The sequence below is a fragment of the Fulmarus glacialis genome, unplaced genomic scaffold (assembly GCF_000690835.1).
Source record: "Fulmarus glacialis isolate BGI_N327 unplaced genomic scaffold, ASM69083v1 scaffold10418, whole genome shotgun sequence".
Taxonomy (NCBI): domain Eukaryota; kingdom Metazoa; phylum Chordata; class Aves; order Procellariiformes; family Procellariidae; genus Fulmarus; species Fulmarus glacialis.
This window is the reverse complement of record NW_009228933.1, coordinates 25,825-51,175: the sequence shown is the minus strand read 5'-3', so window position 1 is coordinate 51,175 and position 25,351 is coordinate 25,825. Positions and strand designations below refer to the sequence as shown.

The 25,351-nt window shown below is 36.9% G+C and overlaps 1 protein-coding gene across 1 annotated transcript in view; it reads right to left on the bottom strand.

The window, feature by feature from the left end:
* Window positions 1–6,778: 6,778 nt before the first annotated feature.
* Window positions 6,779–25,351, bottom strand: part of R3HDM1 (R3H domain containing 1) — a gene marked incomplete at its 5' end in the record, with an annotated part of 43,981 nt that continues 25,408 nt past the window's right edge. Inside the window, 12 exon segments of the mRNA XM_009583657.1 lie at window positions 6,779–8,204; window positions 9,206–9,290; window positions 10,058–10,140; window positions 11,587–11,737; window positions 11,955–12,124; window positions 14,643–14,810; window positions 15,432–15,535; window positions 17,779–17,821; window positions 17,824–17,920; window positions 18,491–18,645; window positions 23,229–23,349; window positions 23,843–24,103. Of these exon segments, the coding sequence (XP_009581952.1) occupies window positions 7,837–8,204; window positions 9,206–9,290; window positions 10,058–10,140; window positions 11,587–11,737; window positions 11,955–12,124; window positions 14,643–14,810; window positions 15,432–15,535; window positions 17,779–17,821; window positions 17,824–17,920; window positions 18,491–18,645; window positions 23,229–23,349; window positions 23,843–24,103 (1,806 nt within the window).

The following is a 25,351-nucleotide window of genomic DNA, read 5'->3' as shown; positions in this document are numbered from 1 at the left end:
GGTGTCGGCAGATTCGCCTCGGCCGGGCGCCATCTTGACGCCTTGGTGCCCCGGGTGTTTCCACGGCAGTGCCGCACCCCTGAGCTGTGTGTCCCGCCGCAAAATGGCTGAGGCAGGCTCGGGGAAGCAGCAGGGAGAAAGGGGCCCATGCACGCAGGGTGCGCCTCGTGCACCCCAAGGGCTGTGGTGAGGGGCTGTGAGGACAGGATGGCCACAATTAACCCTGGCCCCAGCATCCACCCTGGGAAGGTCAAGGGGGCGACAGAGGGGAAGGTGGTAACTGTTTGACAGAAATCCTTGCTAAATATGTCAAAAACTAGAGAGTGTGGCATGCACAGATCCTCCGTGAGTGGCAGGAGGGGAGGTCCGGACATCTTCCATGCTCCCTGGTGAGCCAGGCTGTGTGAGGGACTGTGACTGGGACAGCGCAGCGTTTAAAGCACAGCCTTGGTGGGGGCACGGCCATCAAAGGCAGACAGTCTCTTTGATGGACATTTCACAGTAACGAGGACAGGACACTTTCTTTTACGTGCTCTGATGGTATCATTTTGGAAAAATTGCTGCACTTAAGTTTTTCTGAAACAATTAGGACTGTTACTATGTATGCTGGGTAACTATTACTGAGGCAGATACTGTCAAACATTTGACGGGCAAAAAACAGACACTCTCTCAGCCTGGAAAGCTTTTCACTGTTACACTTTGTGTAACCTGGCGTTTAATTAGGAAAGTCACTGGATAATGACAACTGAAAAACCTACAAAGCTGTAGTCAGAAGAGGCAAATCAATGTTAACAACAATATACAAAAATCGTTTTACTTCTCTCAAGATACAGCATGTGGAAAACGTGTCATAGTAATCCTGCTCACTGGGTAAGCTTTGCATACACATATTGTGCTTCTGCAAGTTTCTGTAAGAAGTAACCATCAGAACACCATAGCTGGTCTGCTGAGATGGTATTATTTTTTTCTATTTTCTTTCTTCATGGTACAAAACAGATTTAAGAACAATGCCAAAGGTTGGATGGTACTAAATTAAACTGTAAATTTTTTGGAGATGAACAAAAAGACATCTCTGTTATGCATGTCCATACAGAGGAAGAGGTTAGGTTGTAATGTATATTAGTATCTTAAGTTCTATGAAGAATTTGGATGTGTTGCACTAATTCTCATTGCAACAGCTGTAGTTTGCATTTATTGCACCTCATTTGAAACCCTGAGTTGGAAGCCAAGTTGCATGAGAAGGGTGGGTGAAGTGTTGAACACCATATTTTTTTGAAATTATTTTGCAAATACGATTTTCAAAAATTTCTACACCATGACAAGGAAGTTGACGAAATTTTGTTTAAACATAAAAGTGGAAGGGCTTACTAATAACTGGATAAGCAACTTTTGTGAGGGTGTACGATCTTTTCCATCATCAGGAACTGTTTATATTACTTCTCAAATAATTACAATTTTAAAAGTGTAATTCTTTAACTGTAGGGTCACTGAGTTGCTGCTGTTGCATGTGCCTCTGCTGCTATAATTAATCTGAGAGCCCCTAGAGTGGGTGTCCCTGGGAGAGGTCTTCAATTTGTAGGGCTAGGAAAAGGGAGGGGTAACTAGTAAGTAGAAAGTTCTATTGAGAAATAAGAAAAAATAATTTGATAGCTGAAGCATTACGCGGAATTCAGTTCCCTGGTGTGCTGCCAAGTCCCTGGCTGACTTAGGCAAATTGCTTTATACATAAGGAACATTTGTAAGGCAGGACGGAGAGATCAAGTTGGGTGGGTTACACCATCTCAAACGTGCGTGTGTGTGTGTACACAAATAAGAACCACACAGAGACGAGGAAAACTGTACATGGATGAGGGTAACTTCCTGAGCCTTTCTTGAACACCATTTTGAAAGGTGTTCATCACCAGCCTGCTTCCCAAATTGCTTGTAATCACATTTTGTAAGGTCTGAGGAAGCCTCAATCCACCTCTAGAACATTCGCTATTGGAAGTCTAAGGCTCTTCAGAACATATGGAGCCAAATTTGACTGAAATTACATCTATTACTCTTGTGGAAATGTCAGCTAGTTTGTTAAAATGAACACACAAAACCAAATTCAGCAATCAGTATGGGAAACAATGCAAGACAGTCATTTACATTTTAAGAGATTAAATTTTTCTTAAAAAAAATTTTCTATTAAAAAGGAAGATATTTTTATTAGTGAATTACTTTTTTTAATTGCACTGTTGCTTCACACTAATCAATGGCTCATTAACAAATCTAAGTATCAGTTTAAGCCAAGTAAAAAGGCAACAAATTTGAGTAAATCTGGAGACAAGCTCTGGTGTTATTTCCTAATATGTATAAATCAATAGATTTATAGACTATCATAGCACACTTAATAATGCTGTTTCTTAGAGTAACTGATTTGGAAACCATAAGAAGGGCAATCTCCCTAATGAACTGCATATCAATCTGCCTAATGAACCCTACAACTAATGCAAAAGTTAAGATACTAGAAAGAAGCGGAGTGCCAGTGTCTCCCCTCTCAAGTTCAAACCACGGTCCTCTGTAATTCAAGTATGATGTGCAATATTGCTGCTTTTTTTTTTTTTTAAGTTAGCTGTCAAGTAATTTTGGGAAATCAAATGTAACTGATCACTTAGGGTTGAAGCTAGTCCATATTGCACCTAGCTTCTAGCATGCCTTCCACCTCTGTTGCACCTGCATCTGAAAAATTTCCCTACTGTCACCATGGTGTATAATCATCAATCCTTAGTCTAATTCAGATTCTCAGTTAACTGCGGCATGGGAACTGAATTAAGAATAAACCTCACTGTTAAGCATTATCCACAGCAGCGCAATTTATTTTTATAATTTATACCAGTTTTAAAAGCATACAACTATCAGCGACACACAGATTTTCCTATATAGCTCTTTGGTTTACAGCACTCTTATCTGACATTCAAGTTTCTTTTCAGAAGTGCAGAATCAGTTCATTACAGTTGCATGCATCCCATAGAATGACTAGGCTCATGTGCTTTACCAGCAAGACTGAAAAATGAAAAAAAGCAGCGAACACTGAAGTGTTTGTGCCCCGGACCAATTTTTAATGTTTCTTAACCAGCTCTTAAGCAGGATCCATTTTCAACCTGACAAATTTTTGACAAATGGCAAAATGTCAAGTAGTTACAAGCAGGATAAAAAATAAACCTTGCTAATAAGGGGCTGCCAAACAGAGTCAGATCCGAAAGTCCAGCCCTCCGAGCCTAAACACACAAGGCAGACATTGAACTGAAAGGAGGCTCGTACATGTTGTGGTAGGAATGTAACTGCACACATTTTCAAGTCAGCCAAGAGGCAAGTTCATTTACACTGGACCTTGCATCTGAAGTTTTCAGATGTGAATAGTGACTTTGCTCTCAGGTCCAGAATAAGAGAACTTAAAGGGACTTAATTTTCAGAATGTTTTGGAAATTAGGCCTTTTTAAGGGTTCTGGTCAACACCGACAAGTAAGGCTTCCAAAATGAGGCCACAATGACATTGCGCACTTTAAGTTTATACTTGTTGACATCAATAGCCGAAAATACCCAAACCCAAAACGTTTTAAATGTGAATAGGAGCAGGACATCGAATAGAGGCAGCACATCAACCTTCATGAAGATTGAGCTGTAGAAACATTGAAGGGATTTAAGTAAGTCCTTTCTCAGCTAGAAATACATAAAAATTCCAGCTACAACAATTTTTCATGACCTGTAACATAAAAGTGGTTTGATCAGTTTTCTCCAAAACTTCATATAAATATTCTTTGCCTCAGGGCTAAATACAGGAAATTACAGCCCGCACCAATTTTCTAGGGAAAAAATATGTCATGGAGCTAAACCAGATACTTATGAAAGAAGTTAGTTGCAATTTTGACTCCTTTTCAGACATCCAAACAAGTTAGTACAAGATTAACTCAAAACAACATGTCAAATGTGAAGTTTTAAGGCACAAATGAGTGTCATGGCATGAGAATATAACTACTTATTCCACCTTGAGAGGGCAGGGGCTTGCATTACTAGACAGGAATAGGGCATAGAGCTGTTTGAGTAACGCAAGACAAAAAATGGTCTTACTGTGAAAGGCATGTTGCATATTGAAGTACCTTATTTGATTCATCAAGCTAAACAATTCTTCTCATGCTTTGACAAAAACTGAACTCCCATCTACGTACCAGTGTCCTGTACCACCTGGATCTTGAAACATCATGTGCGTGCTACAAAAGGCCAGTAGGACTAGGGATGGTTGCAGGTAGAAACACCTAAGCACTAGTCTTCAGTACACCACACTGCTAGATTTCTTTCTTTGTAGATGTTCCACCAGTTTACCAACATTTCACTTTATACCAATCCAGTCTTACTGAAACATGAGGCACATGAGGCTGTAGTTTGGCAGCCATGTGGAGGCTGTGAGTAGATTCTCGGGTGTGCTGTTATGATCTACCTGAATCCAGCCTCATGGCCATGTGGTTTTGAGTGTTGCCAAAATATGGGGCTTAAATTTGTTTTCTTAATTTTGAATTATCATTTTCACTGTAATATCACAAATAACATTGAATCTGTTCACAGTTCAGGGATGCATTTTACACAGTAATACAACTGCATTAATTTAAAATCAAGAAATAGTAGCCTTTGGTGGAGTAGGTAATAGCCAGATTTGTTTGGCTTTTCTGGTTATTCCCCCAGTGCTTTTTCCTCAGCTTTAAAAGTTGTAAGACATGTTCCCAACCAAATGAAATGTATTAAATTACTGCAACATAATTTAAGTCCCCACTTAATTCCTTTTGCCACTATTTGCTTTAAAAATGGCTTTAATGTTAAATGACAGGAAACTCAAATACACTAGAGTACTAGATTTGTTGAGAGCACTTGAGAATGCTAGTTTTACATACAATAGCTATTTCACACCATAAAGTGCATTTATTTGCTTTCTAGAACATGATCCAAGTCTATGGAACAAATCTAGTGCCAGGGGTTTTGTACACAGTCCCTAGGCTTGTGTGTTTTAAGGAACCAAAAGGGGCAGAAGTGTAAAAGCCAGGATGGTACAAATGGTCTTGGTGAGATGAGTTTACACCCTGTTCACTTACTAGAGTCAGTACGAAATAGCACAAAATCAGGAATGAACAAGACTGTAAAGAAGAAATATTTGAATTCTGTGCCCACTATAGACATCAGAGACCTTTGACGCTTCCAAAGTCCTGTTAATTTTATCTGTGTGGCTTGTATCAGCACATCCAGTTCAAAAATATGTCACTGCCCCTGTTTAACACAGGAAAACATACTCAGAAAGGGTGACCTGCCTGTAGTAATCGTAGGTAAGTACCAGGTTCAGGATTAGAATACAACTGGCTTATTAAGTGTTCTAACTTTTTCTTCTAGGGCAATTTGCACTCAAGTTTACAATTTACTTGGTAAGAATTAAATATTTGCTGGGCCTTGTTCCTAATCAGTGTATCCCTCCCCTCCTTTTGGTTGGATTGCTGGTGTTCTCCATGCTTACCTCTCCCATTACATTTTTTTCTCTTTGGTTATTATGGGCAAAGTTTATTAAATGGAGCAAGTCACACAGCATCCTTTGGAAATGGTTTGATTTGATGTTAGATTTAGTTCTTAAGTCGTTCAGAATGGATGGAAGCTTTCAGCTATTGACTACTCTTCTACATCTATGAAAAATCTTGTCCTGGAATGTGTTAGCCACAGGAGGCAGCTGCCTCTCTGGGTTGTGACACCTGTCATTACAGACCTTTTATCTGTTAACTACTTTTACAGGATTAAAACCATAAACTTAAACTAGCACTGGAAATCAGCAAGAGGCAGTGACAGAACCTGTGCGTTAGTCATGTTATCTCTGTGCTACTCAGAGGAGGGGAATATTATAATCTGCATAAACTGGGGTTTTTACCGTCTTTGGTTTTGGGTGCAGTACACTACAGCAATCCAACCTGAGGAGAAAGAAATATATCCCCTCATTCAAGCAGTATATTCAGTCAAGGAGTAGCATCCTTTTAGAAAAGCAGACAGGGATAAGTAGATTTGTCTTTTGCCTAGGGGCTTGAAGCTGAACATTTTCCCCTCTGTTTTAGGGGAGCATCTGAGTTAAGTTTACCTTTAGTCACGTAAATACCTGTTGCTACAGCATTTTGCAGAATCAAGTCCCATATACCTAATTAATTAGGCTACATTATTCCTAGGTTAGTTTTCTTCCAAGGACTTCGATTCATCATGTGAAGTATTTAAGAATTGAACATGCATAGGACTGTTCCTGCCACTTGTTTATGGTTGGTTGTTCAGGTTGTTCATTTTTTATGTACAAGATGAAAATCAATGCTGGTTTAGGCACCTAAATTCTTTACTTTTCCTCTGTAAAATATGTTTTTAAACATCACGTTTACCTTGAATTTCCACTTACAGAAGTTACAAACGCATCTTTTACAAAGAGATAGCCTTAAGAAAGGAACAAATAGTTGCTCAGCTACACAGCAAATCAGTGCTAAAAATAAAAAAACAGGAGCAGTCCCTTACGGTGTTTGATGAATTTCTCTCTCTTTTTACTTCTATAGGGAAACATTTAACACTGACGAAGGGCAGGATAATGTAAATAAATGCTTCACGAAGAGGAACAGCCAATAGTGGTTCTTTGAGAAGTTCTAGTATTTGTGTTATTTTTACATTCTCTTCTCCCATTTGAAGGTATCCAAACCATTACTATGTGTTCAGAAGACTCTTAGAAGTTTAAACAAGTGCACTGAAAAAGTTCGTGTTTGTAAACATTTATTTTCTTGAACTGAAAAAGGCTTGCATCAGCACACATTGTACAGCCTTGCAAATTACACAAATTGAAAAAAATTTGTTTCATTTATGTGCAATGAATCTTTAATGTCCAGTGAGCATCTGCAAATGATGAAAACTTAAACCATAAAAAGGTTTCCAGCACTTATCAAACACAATTATCTTAGCGTGAAAAGGAAAAGAAAGAGATCCATACTGGTGGGAACACAATTAAAGTGCAAACATTTTGTCACTTGTGAAGATACATTTTAGTTTCTTCACACTTTTGCTAAAAAGAAGAAATATTAAAATGTGATTCAGTGAACATTCTTTGTAACCTATTCATATTCCCCTTTAAATAATTATTCAACTTGTTGGATCAGAAGCGAATCCTTCAAGGGTACAAGCTACTTGTAATTTCTTTTGACATTGCTTGAAGGAATCTCAAAAGAAAATTACCATCTAAGGAGTTAGTTACTAAAATTACATGTATTTTTTTCTTAAAAAAAAAAAAAAGAAAAAAGAAAAAAACCACAAGGGACAAAGAACAGGTTAACTTGAAGATTTGGGGTAGTTTGCTAGAAAATGAGTGTAATTCCTTGAAAATGGTTCTCTTTTCCCCTCCACCAATCCTCAGGTTCCTGCCTTGGAATGGACAGCTGTGTGCTGGCTGTGAAAAGGGATTATAAAATACAAATCTGAATATGGATTTTTATGAACGTTTGCTGTACAATAGAACTTTGGATCTGATACAAGAATTCAAAAATATAAAACAAAACTACTATAAAAGTAGGGGGCATTTCAACAGCATTCCTTGTAGAAAGCTGCCTGTCTCAAAGATGATTCCTTGCTATTGTCTGGGATTAACTGCATTTTTTTTTCTTCATCTTGCTGGATCACTGGGTTATTTATTCTTCAGTGGCTAATGTCATATGACAAAACATCCCAGGAGTCTCTATGAAGAGAACAGAAACCCCATAACATCAAGCCGATCAAGGAGAGGAGGACGTGGAAGTAGTAAAGGCTGAGTGTCCACTGATGTTACTGCTATTGAGAACTAGCCCTTTCCAGAACATGAAAGTCGTAGTGCTTCTTGCTTGTTCTCAGCCTGAACTTGTTCACTGAGGTACTACTTTGTTTCTTCAATGCATTCTGAGCAGCTGACATTGTAGGGAACGTAGCTAGAACCGTGTAAGTGGAAGCCAAGTCACTAGGTTTGGATGGCTCAGTGTTCAGGCTACTGTCTGCGCTGCCACAGTAACGACGATGGTGCTGCTGCTGTGTTTGCAGACACTGCGAATCCCTTAGCCACCGAATCTTGGCACCAACTTTTAAAAGTTCTCCAAATAGTTTTTCGGCTTCCATACGAGTTATGCCTTCTGGCAGTTCAGTAATTTCTAGAACTTTTCCCACAACTGAAACAAGAAAAACATTGAATTTAAATTGGTCATTGTACTTAATGATACAACAAACACAATGGAAAATGAGTTATTTCTACTTGTATCTCCAGTTGGCTGATACCAAATACACAGGCATTCCATTTCTGGTATTCTAGAGAGCCTTTTGTTTTCACATTTAGCACTGCTTACAGCTACAAGTATACAAATAAAAGCTGAGAATACGGAGAGGGCCCTCAAAAGAGAGAGGGAAAAATAATAAAATAATCAACACCTAATTTTGCAGCAGGTTTGAGAACTCACTATAGCATCTCTCTGGCTTTGTCTGTTAACTCTTCACACATCACCGTACTAAAAAACTAGTCTGTCTTCTCTCAAAAAATCCTCCTCAGTAAATTGTTAGAAAAAGCTGATTTATCTGTAACTTTCTGCAAAGAGTTGATAGTAGGTAAACACTTGCAACAAAAATTCTGTCCAGTAAAGATATGAAGATAGATAATGTCAGGTTTTATTTGGATGACATCTTTACCAACTCCAAGGAGCTAATCTGTAGATCTCCTAATATGTCCCCCAAATCCATGTGCTTATTTATATTAGAAGGGGGGAAAAAAAAAAGTACAAACGTTTGTTGCTTATGTTTGATTTCACATTTCATGCAAGTAAAAGGAACCAGGGATATGTATATTTACTATAACAATATTTAATGTAACAATATAATAGAACTTACGTCCAGTAAACTGACAAACTTGCTTTTCCTTTTAGTACTGTCCAATCCTGATCTTCTCTGGTCTTTTCTCCAAGCCTTCAGAACTACACTTTTCTCATTTAACCTCCCTCTTCCCCTCTCTCCTAATCAAGTCTTCCTCTCCATCCTTATGTTTCCAGTGTTTGCCGTGTCCATTTTTGTCCAGTTTCTCTTCATTCTGGCCCTTTTCTCACCTGTGTTTTTCTTGTCACATTCCCAGCCCATCACCATAATTCATTTTTCTGGAGGACTGTGTCAATCAGCAATTCTATACCTGGTTCTCCTGCACCAAGATCTGCTGAAGCAGCCTTCTTTGCTGGTTTCTTTCCCCTGTTTCCATGTCTGTTTCCAGGTTGACACTGGAAAGATTGACGTAAATTATGTACTTTAATGACAATGGACCAGTATCTTAAAATTTCTAGGTTAGCTCAGTGAAAAACAGTGCAGAGGAATGTCTGGAAAATAACCTGTGCTACCATGGTACAGAAAAGATTTTCATGTCCAATTTTAGTCTTGGAGTTTAGCCATCCTGCAGTCAGGCACATTCAATCCTTGGCTTCAGAAGAAAGGCAGGAAATGACACGCCCCCCCCCCAATCCATCACATCTTCTGGCTGATCTCGGGTAGAACTGAGCAAGGTAGAGGTAGGGGGTCTCAGTGTCTGTCCCAAAAATTAAATAGATGGCAAAACTGTTCAGCCTTGCTAACACTAATATTTTGGTTTTGGTTTTTTTATGAGAAACAAACCCACTCTTTGTTTAGGAATACCCACATATATTTTCTAATTTTTTTTGAAATTGTTATTCAAATAGAAGAAAATCCTTCTAGCAAAAATTCTCTCTGTGATTTTTGGAACTGCTGGCGAATTCCTTAAAAAAAAAAACCCATAATCTACACTGTGTCTAAAGCTGAATTTTAGGAAAATGTTTCTCACTTTTTTTTTTTAAATACAATAAATAAGAACAATGGGAAGTATCAACACAGAATAAAACCATTATTGGAAAGCAAGCACCTTCCACTCAATTACTTTTCTCATGCAGTAACACATTCCCCTATTCATGGTGGTTATAATGGTAATCCTGAAATTTTTTTTTCAGTGTTGCCAGGAGATTGTTCTCTTTAATACCTGTTGGCTTGTTACTTGTCCACGTAATAAAGATGGTGGATTGTATTGCAGGGGTTGGCCAAGCAATGGATATCTGGCATCTCCTTAAAGAGAAAGGTAATTAGAAGGGTTTTTCTGTTATATGAAATCTTCCTCCAAGTTCCTCTTATGATGTATATCTTATACAGAAGAGAAAGCAGAATAACGATGCACAAAGTAGTATATTTGGCTAGGCTAACAAAATAAGATTTGGCATGATAAAATAAATGTAAGTCAGTCACGTACTGATCACAAGGTGAAAAGGTACAAGCTTTCTTGCATTTAAGGATTACAACAAGTTTTTCTTCATTGCAGTCTTATCTAAATCCTCTCATTTTGAAATGAGCTTAATAAGGCTAAAGCTCCTCTCAGTGTACTAATTTAGTAATTTTCATGATTATATCCCTGATGAGTGCCAGGTATATCTTCACATTCCTATTTGCTCCAAGGATTCACAAAGACAACGGAATAGAAGTTTTTAGTAATCACAGAAGATTAAGAAAGTTGAGAGGTATACTTTACAATAGGCAACCTGGAATTTTTACATCATCGGAATACAAAGCAATGACATACAGATTATGCAGCAGATAAGACAGACAAGAAAATAAGGTGTTCTTCATCAATAAGGAAGACATACAGAATTTCCTGTAAGTTTTGCTTTAAAGTAAATCTTTCTGTAAAACAGACCCATTAAATTTTGAGTTTGGGAACTATACCAGGATGTCTTTGCTCACTGACAAAGGTTTTTTTTTATCATTTGGTTTTTAAACGTTATCAACTATCACATTTCAGTGAAAACTCCCTATTTTCTGTTTTTCTGTTAGCATGGCAGCAGAGGACTGAAATTCTTCTACAAAGAACTTTTTCTGTCTTTGGGTGGGTACTATGTGAAATACTAATTGAAGTAGCAACAGTATTGGCTAGAGGCTCTAATCCCATAATGCTAGTTTTTCTGCAAAGGAATGAAGAATTCTCGCTTAGGCAGTGGTTTGATTCAGTGCATCATCAACTAGTAAGTGAGTTTGGCAGAACATTCATCTCAACATCGCATTTCTATATCCTTTCCCCTAAAAGATAATATGCCCACCTAATGTACTAAGATCAGCTAGTCCCACATTATTTATTTTATCTTTGTAGCTCTAAAATTATATCCCTTGTGACAGCGTGTGTCAAGTTCTTGATTTATGGTTAAAACGAAGTTAAATTATATCAAACATTTTATTAATATTTTCAATTCTGAAATAGGGAATTTCACCTATGAGAAAGCTAGTGGGTTATAGAAGCTCTGACAATAAGATGATCAAAAGCTTTTGAGAATATGGGGGACGGTATCAGTGCAGAGAGATAAAGTAAAATTTTACATGATGCTTGAGTGGATAATTTTGATGATCCTGCTTCAATGGCATTATTACTGAAGTGAGCCACAGTTTGTCAGAAAATCCTCCTATAACCTGTATTTGAAAACATTCAAATAGAAAACATACACACGTTTGAGTTAACTAAAAATATACCTTGTCCAGGGACAAAAGGTCTAGAAAACTGGGACACAATAGAAAGAGGTGTTAATGTGGGACGGATGTTCTTCATGTTCGATAGCTGAGCTGGTGCTGGTGATTGGGCCGGTGAGGTGACAGGACTACCTAATTGAGGACTATGCTGCAACTGGAATAAACAACAAGTTAGTGTTTTAAAAAGTACCTAGTTGAACAAGCTAAACAACAGCTAGAGCATTCAAAGACTGAAGTAAAGTTAAAAAAGCTATATTAAGTATTACCAGAGCAGATTTTTATTCCCCCAGAAGAATTTTTGAAAAAATATGCGAAGATGCAATTTACACAAATTTTAAGTCATCCTGGAAAACAAAACAAAAACCTCATACCTGTGCAGCACTGTCTAAAGTGCTAAGTTCTGCGGACTTCTGCCCCCTTTGATGATCACAGTAATATTTATTCTGTTTCCATTGTGGAGGTGAATGGTTCCGAGGCTGAGGATTGTTAGGTATATTTAGCTGCATCATTACTACTCCTCCACCTGGTGGTGGTGCTACTGCTACAAGACAAGAAATTGGTAGGATATAGTTAGTTCATCATACATTTCAATATTCGTTTTAGCAGAACAGATGTGAATTTAAAAAAAAAAAGGGGGGGGGGAAAATAACATAATGAATGTTTTGCTAAGTAAGCTGCTGAATTCTAGAAAACTAGAGCAGTATCTTCTGTACAACTACATTTCCACTATCAGATAAATCTGCGATAGTTAACTTAGAGAGGGCTTCCCAGAACTAGAAGAGATAGCAGAACCACTGAAACCCATTATTGAGAATATTTTTGAAAGAAAGCATTCTGTTTAATAGTAGGTGAAAGTATTCTACATTCACTGTAGTTACTGTCAGAGCAGTGTGTTGAAGAACATGTGATACTAAGCAAAAATATGCTTTATTTAAAAACAGAAGTTACCTAGTTAGTTTTACATGATATACAGCAATACAGTCTCAAAATGTTTTCTCTGATACGGTGGCATGCATCGGAAAAATCTGGAATCAATCTTTAGTCTGAGGCAAAATTACCCTCATTTACACGTTTTATATATGAATGTTTTTCTGGGCAGAGACTGCAAATAGATCCCTACATCATGTACCACTTCACCTCTGTGGTAACTACAGAAATGCCAAAGTCAGGGGAGAACAGCCAACGCTGTTCGTAAGGTTTCACATGAGCAGTTGTGACGAGAGGCTGCCCGAGAGAGAGAAGCTGTCTTCCCCCTTCGACCTGGCTCTGTCCCAGGTAATTTATAGAACGTCCTGTTTACTCGTAAATGGTTGTTTGCAATTTCCTTCTCTGATCTACCCACTGTTTACAGCATTTCTCAGAAACCACAATTAAAACACATGGTTTAAACATCATTTAATCATCCACTTTTAAAGAGGGAGTCTACAATCTTCTCCATTTAATATTTTATGCATATATTTACAAATATTATAAATGATACAGAAATACATCTTACTGTTTTATAATATTATAGTCTTTTATTCCGTAGCACTCAGCACAGAACTCTTTTGACTTACCTTTGTTCTGTGAGAACTGAACACCCAATAAAAATATGCTTGTCTTGCAAAACCATCTACAGCACCATTTCTAAAAAATAATGTCACAATCTGAAAATGCTATTTAAACTGCAAAAGAAAACTTTGTACATCCAGAAAGACTTGTTCTTTTTACTACACTTCTAGGTCCACAGCATTTCAGTAAATGAAAATAAATGGAATTCTTTTCCTAAACAAGCATGCTGATGAAATGAAGTGTCATAGAACACGTAAGTCAGTTTGCAGACACTTTATCACCTGTCAAAACCCATTAGAAGGGAAACCCAGAAAAAATCCTTGGAAGGCTTCCCAGATTTGCAGGCTGGTCCTCTGTAACTTTTTCAAATGAAAAGAAACAGAACTCTGCTGCTTGTCTGCATATGTCCTCACTGTCCTTACCTCAGTGGCCTTGAGTCATCATCTCAATATCACTTGCTAACATGCATGCTTTTCTTTATTCTCTCAAAATAGGTCATAGAGGGCTTCCCCCTTCCCCTAAATTCTTTAAATTGCAGTTTAGCAGGTTTGAATCAGGCCTTCAAAACTGCATAAACCCAGCACTACCAGGATATATTATGAGGGCAGAAGAACAAACTACTGTGAGACCTATTTTAGATATCCTGAAATGACAGTCATCCAGAATTAAAGCCAAACAAACTTGACGCAAAATGGAAACAAAACCAAACCTGCCCACAAAGTAAAGTACACTGATAATCCAGCTATCTTGCTGCTTAACTGCTTTTTATCTATTTACTAATAAACAGGCTCTAAAAATATTTTAAAAGATAAATGTTCGTAAGAAAACACCACGTCTATAGTGGAATCTAGGTCATTGACCTAGAGTTGTTTAATCTATTGCTTCCTTGCAAAATAATGAGATAGCAGTATTTGAGATTACCCCTTTTTGGCCAACCAAACCTCCAATGTATCAAATTCCCTATTAGTAAAATAGAGACAGTAGCGCTATGATCACAGGATTGTTCTATAATCTCTTGGGTGGGGCCTAACCTTAGTGCTCTTTAATTTCCTGACCAGTTCATCAATTTTATGGTTGGAAATTCAGAGTTTTTAAGTGTTTGGATATTAACATTTGTAAACATTTCATGGATATGGCAAGCGCTATGTCACTGCTGTTTTCGCAAGCCATTGAGGCTGCTATTTATACACCTTCTAAAAATTACCCAAATATTTTGTAGATCAAAACATTCTGAACCTGATTTAAGTGCTTCTGCTAAGGGACACTTATCCGCTTGAAGGCTGCCTCCAGGCTGCCCCCATGAAGTTGGCTATTGTTTCACTTAAGTTCCAAGTTGTCATTTTTAAAGTTACAATAATAGCAATTCAGATGAAGAATTATGAAAAAAGTATTTGCAGAAATGGCACTGAAGTTGCAGCTGTTCTAGTAGTTAGCCATGAAATCAATCTGATAATTTACAACAGATTTCTAGACAGAATGGCTTAGATGAAAATCCCAATAAAATATACCTTTTATTGGCTGCATGATGGAAAGACCAGTGGGCAAACTTTTACATGATGAGGGTGGAGACACTATGCTGTAGTGCACAATGGAAGCAGCCTGTTGTGGCTTTGACTTTGATGAAGGTGGCAATAATGTAGGAGGTGATGGCTTCTGACTTGAATGGTTGCTATAAACTATGAAAGTAAAAGCAGTAAATAAGGCTACCATAAAAACAAAAACAAAGCACCCCACAGAGATTACGAGTATTTCATTTAGTTTTTCAGCCGGTCAAAAAGCTACCTCTCCTCTCTATCCATACCCAGAATGCCTACAGTTTTCACCCTCTTCTCAGGATAAGAAAATCACTACTCCTACTCCATTAAGTGAAATCTAGAATACTTCTCCAGTAGAAAAGCCAGGCATACTGCTTCCAAAATGTATCTTGCTTTTGTTCTATCAAACGTAAACCCAGATCTCAAATTTTTCAGACTCATGTAGCTATTCAGAAGAAGATGAAAGTCATTCTGCTGAGAATATATAGAAGCCACGTCTGTCTCAACTCACAAGCAGACATGCAAGGCATTATGATGTACGTCACTGAATTCTAAGAAAATAACTTGAGAGCTTTCAATGATAAACAAGTTGAGTTGTCCAGTTAATCTGTCTTCAATATAACTTCAAAAATGGAACACAGAAGGAAATACAATACAAAACTTAATTCTAAATCAAACCCTTAATAGGAAATACCCAGACATCCAGCACAATAACAGCTAGACATTTTTGAAATCTTTCAGTAAAAACTTTATTCCCCCAACCTGCACACTGCTGTCCTTGAAGCTGCTGTGAGTTGCATGGTGATGATGTTCTAGGAAACTGTATCTGCTCTGATCCAGGAGGGTGCAAATATCCTACTGATGAACTGTAATAATAACAATAATAAAAAAAGAATATGACTAACAGGCATTTATGCTACACTAATTTATTTAATCATGACTGCTGCATTTGCTGTCTACACGTACTGCAAATCACTGAGATTTTGTTAATTTTAAAATCAATCATATTCCCACCTACCCCCGAATCTACTTATTCTTCACAAGACTGAAGTTTCACATCTCTCCCTTGGCAAAAACCTATGCCTTGCATACATTAAGAAGCTGTACTAATTCACCTATTTTGAGATACTATTTTTGTGTCGATAGTACTGTATCAGTATAAAGACATGTAGAATAATAACACAAAGACAATTTGTTGCCTTGCCCAATTAACCAGAATTAGGTCTCAGTTAAATGATCACCACAGGACCTGTCAGGAGGATTTCAGATGCAGTCGCTCAGCTGGAGGCTGGCCCCATGCAGCTGAGCCAGCTTATTGAGCACACCAAACGAGCACACCTGTGCTTCAGTGTAAAGTAACACAGCTTAAAGAGATGATCACCTTTCCATGGCTTTACTAAATAAGGTGTGGGAAAAGGAAAAATAATTAGTCATGGGAGACAACTCAAGGAGATAAACCACCTTTCATTTGTTTGTAATACGTAGGAAATGGATAACTTTAAAAGTTTGTTTATGCCAGCTATTTTTCAGGGCATTGAGGGGAAAATCAGGTAAGTAACAGACATAGGCAAATTCTGTCACACCACTAACTGATCATACTGCCAGAGCCAGAACATCGGGTTGGTGGACCATAATCAGAATGGTGCCTGTAGAATCTTGTACTTCGTTTCTGTACTAACAGATAAAGTAAACATTCTGAAGGAACAAGAGAAAAAAAATTATACTTCAAATTGTGGAAAAAAGTAGGTGTAATCCTGTCGGACTTACCATTTTTACCTATGTTGTCACAAGTAGTTTGTTCCATCCTTTGTCCCACAGTTCAATTATGTAATTTTAATTTAAAGATTCCCTTCCATTAAAGCAGACAAAACTCAGTGAAAACTAAACCAGATGGTTTTATATCTGCATGGGATGTGTACTTTCACACAGCTTCTCATCTATCTACTGATACAGTTTTCAATAGTGACCTGTAGGTTTGACAATATTCAGTTCCTGCAGAACAGTATTCTGCTTTCCTTGCCAAAGTGCTGCAACATAACTATTTTGATAAAAGCAAAATGCCGTCATTAGTTGATAGTCTGCTCTGAACTCCAAATGTTTCCCTGTTCAAAAGAAAGGGACCTTCTAAATGACACAAAAGATCGAGCAACAAAACTTACTTCAAAAAAAGTCTGCGATTACATCTACCTATGACTTCATTGAACCTCAACTATAACTACAGAAGAAAAGGGTAAAAAGAACCTTCAGATACAAAGAACAAGTATTCAGATTTAAGTAGATGAAGCCATGCAGCGATGACACAAATACTATTTAAGTCTCCGCACTCACAAAAGGATAAAGCAAGCTTCATACTGTTGCTGATTGTTTAAAAGCTGCAGGCGAGGTATTTTTAAATGATGCACATTTGTAAGATCAAAAAACTAGAGAAAGCAGAATTTGTAACAAACATTAATCCTAATGAATTCTTTTAGGTATCTGCCTATCTGTTCTCTCACAAATACTCAAACTGTGTTGGGGACACAGATGTATACACAGGGAGGTCTGTACACGTAGACCAGTTTGCTGAAAAAAAAAGGTTATTTTTCAAACAAGCCCTGAGCATAGGAAAAAGTTCCTATACTTGTTTCATAGCCAGCTTTGTGCCAGCAGGCCTCGTTAGCTACACAGACAAAGTAAGCTAAGCTCCTTCCAGACAAAGCTCCCAAAAAGGAAGAAAGTCTTTTTCTGGGATTCAAAGTCTCTTCCTCTACACCTTATTAAAGCAGTATCTTTGACAAAAACAGTAATATGGATAGCCATCCTAAATGTTACTGCAAAAAGGCATTGCTACTGAACACACTGGTGTTGCATGTATAAGAAAAGGAATGCAGAAAACTTAAGACATGGAACTGTAGTAAAGTATTGCTGAAAGTGATATGGAAACAATGTTTTCCAGTCTAACAAGTATGTCCCAATTAGAGGAGTACTGGTTGTTTTAGTTCATTGCATAAGAGCAAAAATAAATAGATAATAAACAGATAATATATGCAATACTATAGCAGATCCTGTCAGTTGCTACAAGGCAATTAAGCCTAGATGCTGAGAAATTGAATAACTGAGTTAAACTCACCTTAAATTATTCTGTTGACCTGATGGAATGACACTGTAGTAATTCCTGTTGTGGGCAATCCTTGATTTGACTGACTGGGAATTATAACAGGCTGTTGATATGTCTGCTGGGGCACTGCTTGGGAACCTTGAGGCACCGAAACCTAAAATTGAGAACACATTAAGATCTTCTTCTGCTGGCAATGTTTCTTTCTGCCTCTTGACCATCACCTAGTTTATGTAAGAATTTTAAAAAAACAGAAACTGAAAGATCTGCTGGAGTTCTCTAAATTCAGAAAACTAGTGATAACAGTAGTTGAAGTAATAGTGCTTTATTAAAAAAACCTTTTTATCTTCTTCCCCCAAAATGGAAATGTTGGTTCCAAGGGACTCCATAAATTAACAAATGAGATTTTCTCTACAATAGAAAGTGGGGTGGTGGGGAGAGAGATCTTGTGAGCTTTTTCTTCCCCATCCTCTGAATTGCACTTAACACAACACTTGGCATTCAACAGGACTAGAACTTGTACACTTGTGACAGATTTTCTTCTTACTTCAATTGCGGGTTTTTTGTTTGTTTGATTTTTTAATTTCTGTCCCTAAAGTCACTTTTGACACCTGCTTGCAGCTTTCTACCATTTACAAAGCAATGCACTTAAAAAATAATCAAAAAACAAAACAAAACACTCAAACACACAGAAGAGTGATTGGAAAGTTATGAATAAATTACCCACCTGATAAGATGGCACTGAAGGATATGGAACAATCACACCTTGAATTTGATTCCCAACATTGTTGTGTTGGCCACTGACTAGATTTTGATTCTGAGACTGCTGAACTCCAACTAAACCCTGGTAGTTTTGCTGCTGGTTAGGCAAAACGTGGTAACCTGAAATTATACATGTAAATATTATTTTGAAATAATGAACACATTTGCCTATGTGAAAATGTATGTGTAGCATTTTCCAATGGCTTTTTAAATCTGGCAACTTCATGAAAGAGTTGAACTTATCATGCATATAAAAAGAAGCCAACATTAAAATTAACAGATTTATTAATTTGGATCCAGCATGAAATACTATATATACTATTTGCAATGCTGCTCTCACATGCTTGCAATATTTATTTACACTCTAGTGAGTTACATGCATTAACACCTTGATTTGATAGGTGAAAGCTGAAAGCATTTGAACAAAGCATGCTAGATAATATCAAAACCAATTAATTGTCTATTATTATGGACAAGGTCATTCTAGGCACTTTAGTTTTTTAAATTCTAGTTATGATAATTCTACTAATGCTAAATTCTACTAATACCTCAGGTGCCCTAGGGATGAGAGTATCTTGACTATGATTCAAATATCTGAATCACGCTTCAAGAAAATTTGTGTAAGGCATGTGTGCAAATCTTTTTAAAAAGGGCAATTTCTACTGAAATCTGTAATGCTAAAAACAACTGGGAACTGAGAAAGATCTTCCAGATAAAAGCCATGTTCGTATACAGTGGAAGATATTTTATATTCAAATCTATCTCGGGGAAAAAGACTGGTATCCCTCTGCTATCTTTCAAAAATGGCCTAAAAAAACCACCCCAAAGCCCAAAAAACAAAAACCAACATAAAAACCCAAGCATGAGTGCCAAACAGGAAATCTGTCCGTTTATTAGGTCCAACCTTAAATCCTGCTTTTTTTTTTTTTTTTTTTTAAAAAGCATATAGTAGGTAACTGCTACCATGATCAAAACACATGCAGAACATAAAGTTCTTTTTGTCATATTCTATTATACAGGCATGTGCTACTTACCACATCAGCAAAAAAACGTAACTATCAGTGTTTCTGAGACAAAGCCAGTTATTGCTCCAGAATAACAAAACCGGGCTTGTCAAGACGCACTGACGGCAAGAAGAGTCTGTATTTAACTTGGACACTTTCACATTCTACTGACCTTGACGCTCCCCATGCTCCCTACCTTGGTATGGAACTATAATAGAGCAAATATAGCTGCAAAAACTCACTTGAATTTTTTTTTAAACTGTGTTTAAAAAACAAAAAATTGCATGGTCTATTTTGAAAATAACTATTCAGTTAACACCAAACACTTTTTGTAAACAAAACCCACCAATGTTCATTGATTACATACATACAGGGTACAATGAACATTGTGAATTAACAGTCTCAGCTGGCTGTCTCTACAGAAATTGCAACAATGAAGACTAAAAAAGGCTGTTAATATAATCAAATATTGCTTCAGAAAATTAAAGGGCTCAGTTTGTTAAAACCAAGAAAGCTATTCATTAGAAACACACAACACACTATAAATATTTTCAGAGTACTATACAAAACTTTAGAACAATGAATCAGGATTAGTAAATAGAATTTTTAATAACTCTTAAGTTTGAACTGTGCACAAAAATCCATCTCATATCTGTAATAAACAAAACGCTTAAATGTACTTTGTTACAAAATTATCTATGGCACCTAAAAAGCAGCAGAATGCAAAGTTGCAGTATATGAAGATCCAATCAATACATCTGCAACCTAAACCCCTCATTTCCCAGAAATTGCAATGTAGCTATGAATATTTTTCAGCTTTTTCTGGCACTTCCAGAGACAGACATGATGAATTTTGCAAGCAGAGAGAACTGGAACAATATAAATTGACTGCCAAGAAGGTTCCCCACAGCGCTCCAAAGAATGCTCTGTTTTTAGCTTCACAATTTCACCTCTGCATAGAGAGTGGTCTGACATAAATGCAGCACTTGGCAGAAAACCCACACCTGCCATAGCAGATTGTCTCATTACACAGAAATAGTCTGAAACAGTAGATAAAAAAAGAAGCATGTTTCTTAATATTTACATAATGAAAAAGAAACCACTTTTAATATAAGAAAAGTTAACTTATCAGCCTGTAGTTAGGTCTCATGGTAACTGGGCCCTCATTATCATGGCAGTTGGAAATGCCTTTTTCTTAAAGAGAGTTTTCTTCTCCCAACATCTTTTGGACAACCAAAGCGTTTTTATTGAAAGTGAACCCCTCAAATATTTCACCTGAAACCCCTTTAAAAAGGAAGCCAGGAAGCAGCTGAAAAAGAGACCGGTTCACTGTGAGAAATGTAAACCTCTCAGACAGTGTTACGGCCCCGAATCCAACAGCTCATAAATAAAGTCAGGCCACTCCATAATATTAAACCAGAAGTGGCTTCAGTTGCCATGCTCTCAGAAGCTGTCATCTTTTATCTAGATTTGTGTTTGGAAAGTTATTTCATAGTTAGTAACCACTTTGTAAGATGAATAAAACCCACGGCTTTTATGTAATACAAGATTTGTTAGTTGTCATTTTTGACCAGACACATTGCTATATTAGGCAAGTAACATGCTGCCTTTTGTCTCAAAAGCAGCCGTTGCTAATAAGCATCAACCATTTTGGATATAGCTTTGTATCAACTTAACACAAATATTTAAGGTTTAAAATAAATCTACAAAAGAGATAATTTCAAAATACACCACCTCATAAGCAGTTTACAGAACAGAAAACATGATGCGGAACCTTCCATCTCTAGAATGCTGATTCAAATTTGCCTATAAAGCAGTAAATCTCCAGGTAACAATCTGGAGATTTTGAGTTAAACACTAATTACGCAATTGTTAGTAAAATACTTCTCTCTACCACTAGTGCTAGTAAACATCAAGTAACCAAACAGGATTGAATGGAATTATTGGCTGGATCATCCCTTCACTACTTAAACATGATCCCTTGATGTCAGGGTTACAGGCACAAGGTACATTATCAAAGTAGTAAAGTAGCTGTCTGCACAGCTTGCTTTCTTCTAGGACACAGAGGGAGATTTTAGCTGCTGATGCTTTTCACCCTGTCCACGTTACAGGCAGTGAAATTCAGTTAAAATGTAAAGAGCTAAAAACAGACAAGAAAGAAACTTACTTACCTAATAGCAATCGATTCCTCCCTTTGCATCTTGGTGCTGACGCACCGTCACCCCATGCTTTCAAATTCAGATTGTTTTGTTTAGCTACATATATACACTGGGCTCTCTCCGATTTAGAGAGTTTGTGTGCTATTCACATAGGGTGTACCCGTAAATGGGGAAGTAACCCCAGCCGAGCCTCAGACTTTTTTTAAGTAGTCTAGGTATTAAAAATTCTGAGGAAGGAAAGCAGGTTGTGTAATACAGTTGGATAAGACATCCTTAACAACAATGGATAAAACAAGCTGCAAAAACAAGTAATTTGTTTTCCTTTGAAAAAATGTCAATATACTTTCACTTCTGAAGAGTGATCTATTTTGCAGTAAGCAGGTATTAACAGTATTTTAAAATGATCTGACAACCCTACCATAAGTGGGTATCACATCTTGATGATTCTGCAATGAAATAATCCCGTCTAAATTTGTGAACTGAACTCTGAATAACAACTTGAAGTGTTGCTGCTATTGGAGCACTTCCTACAAGAACTGTGGAAGAGGGAGCCATCCCTCTTACAGGCTACTTCATAGAACAGCTATAAAAAAATCCAGTTAATATTTGTAAAAGCTGATCTTTCATCCTATTTCTGTAGAGCAACACATAGCTGGGGGCTGGGGGAGAAATTAAAAAATCCTTCTTCCTGAAACTCAAAAGTCTAACATATTTAACTAAGACATGGTAGAAAAGCCTGATTTTTAAGGATCTCTGCCTCCAAACATCTCTTCTCAAAGTTCTGACTGGGAATCAAGATATTACTCAGAAGTAAGTTTGTTTCAGGAATCCTAATCTTATTGAAGAAGTCATAATAATATTTTTAAGTGCAGATTATTAGAATAATGGTAGCTACAGTTACAATTTCTAAGGAAAAAAAGACAATAGGAAAGAAAGGAGACAAATACAGCTTGATAACATTCCTAGAAAGGTAACTCAGGAACAGTAGAAAAGTCTTTACTAGAAATAGGAGGAGCAGAAAACTAATTCTAAACACTTCAGTCCCATTATATATTCTATTCAATAGCCAGATACTTTTAATCATAGAACAGAAAGACAAATTAAAACAGTATCACCAGTATCTTCTGCATAGCAGTCTTTTCATGCCACAACATCTAAAATCAGTATCTTTTGTCTAGAACTTTCAGTTAAGGTACATCTCTACAATGTTACATCATTTAAAGGTACTAATTAATCTTACTCTGCAAGTTACTAAAAAGTTAGTTACTAAGTTACAAGTTTTAAAAATTATTCAGTTCTAAACTAAAAAAAATTATCCTATAATTAAAATTACAGCATGAGCCACTCATAGTAATGGCTCAAATCTCAAGTTTCATGAGCAACTGAATCAGATTTTTCCACCTTAGCTTAGTTATACTTTGTATCCCATATTTGAACTTTTACTTTATTTGAAATTATACAGCAAAATAAGTTTAAAAAGCAAAACAGGAGAAAACACACACAAGGCATTCTAATGAAATGCTGAAAAAGTTCAACAAACCTGTCTGCTGTCCAGGCTGTGCCAATGGTTGGTTTTGCTGTGTGCTGTAATGGACAGAAACAGGTCGGTATTGTTGACTGGAGTGTGGATACTGATTAGGGGTACAATAACAAGCTGGCATCTAAAAACAAATAACAATTAAAGAGATTCACTACCAGCAAGTTTATAGAAGGCAGACATCTAAATGCCAAAAGAATCACATGATAAAAGAAAGATGCAAAACTTATTAAAAAGGTGAAACTAAGTTAAATGGTTTAGCAATTAAAAACTACTTATACTACGTAAATTCCCTCTTTAACAGCCGATTTCTTCTACTTTCACTGTAGAAGTAACAACTCCCAATTTCCACAAAGAAACATCTGAGACACTAGAAAACTAGGCAGAACATGAGTTTTAGCAGCTACAGGTAAATACCTGGGTGATTATTCCTCCTCAAGTAAACTGAAGTCATTCATTTCAAAGTACGTAAGCCAGAAGAAAACCCAACCCCAGAGTAAATGCACACAGCTGCAATTGAACAGGGAGCCCCACACCACACAAAAAGCTCATTAATAGAACAGCATCATCAGTTTTTAAATATAGCTTTTGGGAGGATGGAAACAGAGCCATTGTACCTGTGGCACAGGTTGCTGCATATATCCCTGCTGCTGGAGTACTTGCTGGTTGACAGGGTGGCTAGATGTTGAGTAGCCTGGAGCAGAAACTGGTTGGCCAGAGGGTGGTGGTGGTGGAGCAGTTGCGATGATATAACCAGACTGCTGTGGGGGCTGGAGGACTACAGTGGACTGGAACATAGCAGTGTGAGGTTCAGCTGGATCAGCAGGTGGCTGGCGGGCAAGACTCATATGGCTAAATTGTGATCCTAGGTTGTCTTGCTGTAATAGTTAAAAAAAAAAAAAAAAAAAGAAAAATTACATTCACAAATGTACTTTCAAGAAAAAAAAAGAATAAAATAGCCAAATATTTCAGTAAGTTTCAGATATTCATGTCTCAAATTACTGTGCATTAGCAACATCAGCCAAAGAACAACAGGAAAGAACAAGATGCATTATAGGAGTAAATTATCTTCACGGCTGACAGCAGGAAAGAACATCTACATTCAGAGACTTCACTCATTTCACTGCAAATATTCAATTTTTGGATTACATCTGCTTCTATCTACTTATTGTAAGAATTAAATTGTCAAAAATAAAGTCAGAATTTGTGTCACTAACATTTTCTGATTGGACTTCAAAGCCTGAGTGAAAACATCTAACCCTAGTTAAAACAGCAGAAGGGATTAGTATTGCTAAAGTAATTTTTGGTTTTAAGAGCTTAAGTTAAGGAGGCTCTAATCCTGAATAACAAGGTACATTCCTCTAACTTGGTATTATACTACATGCAACGATTAATTTTTTTTAGCCTGAAGTCAAGTAACAGCTGCAAGAAATGTATTCTAGTGGTTACCTACTATCTGTATTTTATCAATATCTGAAACTATGATACTGATTGCACTGAGCGCTGCAGGAGTCCTGTGAAATTTGCAACTTCTATTACTGTAACTCCAAGCTCTTTTTCTTTACAATCAATTCAGCATCAAATTACCAACATCCTGGAAATCAGAAATGGTCACTTGTATTGTATTTTTTTGCTAAACAGGAAGATTTGGTTCACGCTTCAAAAGGGGACTCTCCAAACATGGAGGAACATTAAAAATATTTTAAGACCATCTGATCCTCTCTTATATCATCCTGAAGAAGATAGGAGTTAATCAAGAAAGAATAAGTGCAAACTCTGTCTTCTACTGATTAGCTGCGTTCACATTTTATGATGAAATTTTATAGTTCCAAGGCTAGAGATATCCAGATACCACTGGAAATATGAATTTACACCTAAAGCTTTATTTAGAATACCTTTGCAGCTTAAAAAGCCCTATTTTCATTTGATCAACAATCTAACTTTGCCTTTGCCATTTCATTCTTTAATGATGCCTATTAACGCAACTATAATGCTTTTCTACATTAGATTTTACATTCTGCTTTTCATAACACCTAGTTTAGAAAGGAGATTCTGATATTTAATTATGAGTTAATACTACCTCTAAAAATGTCCAAAGAATAAACCCAAGCAATACACATTTATTT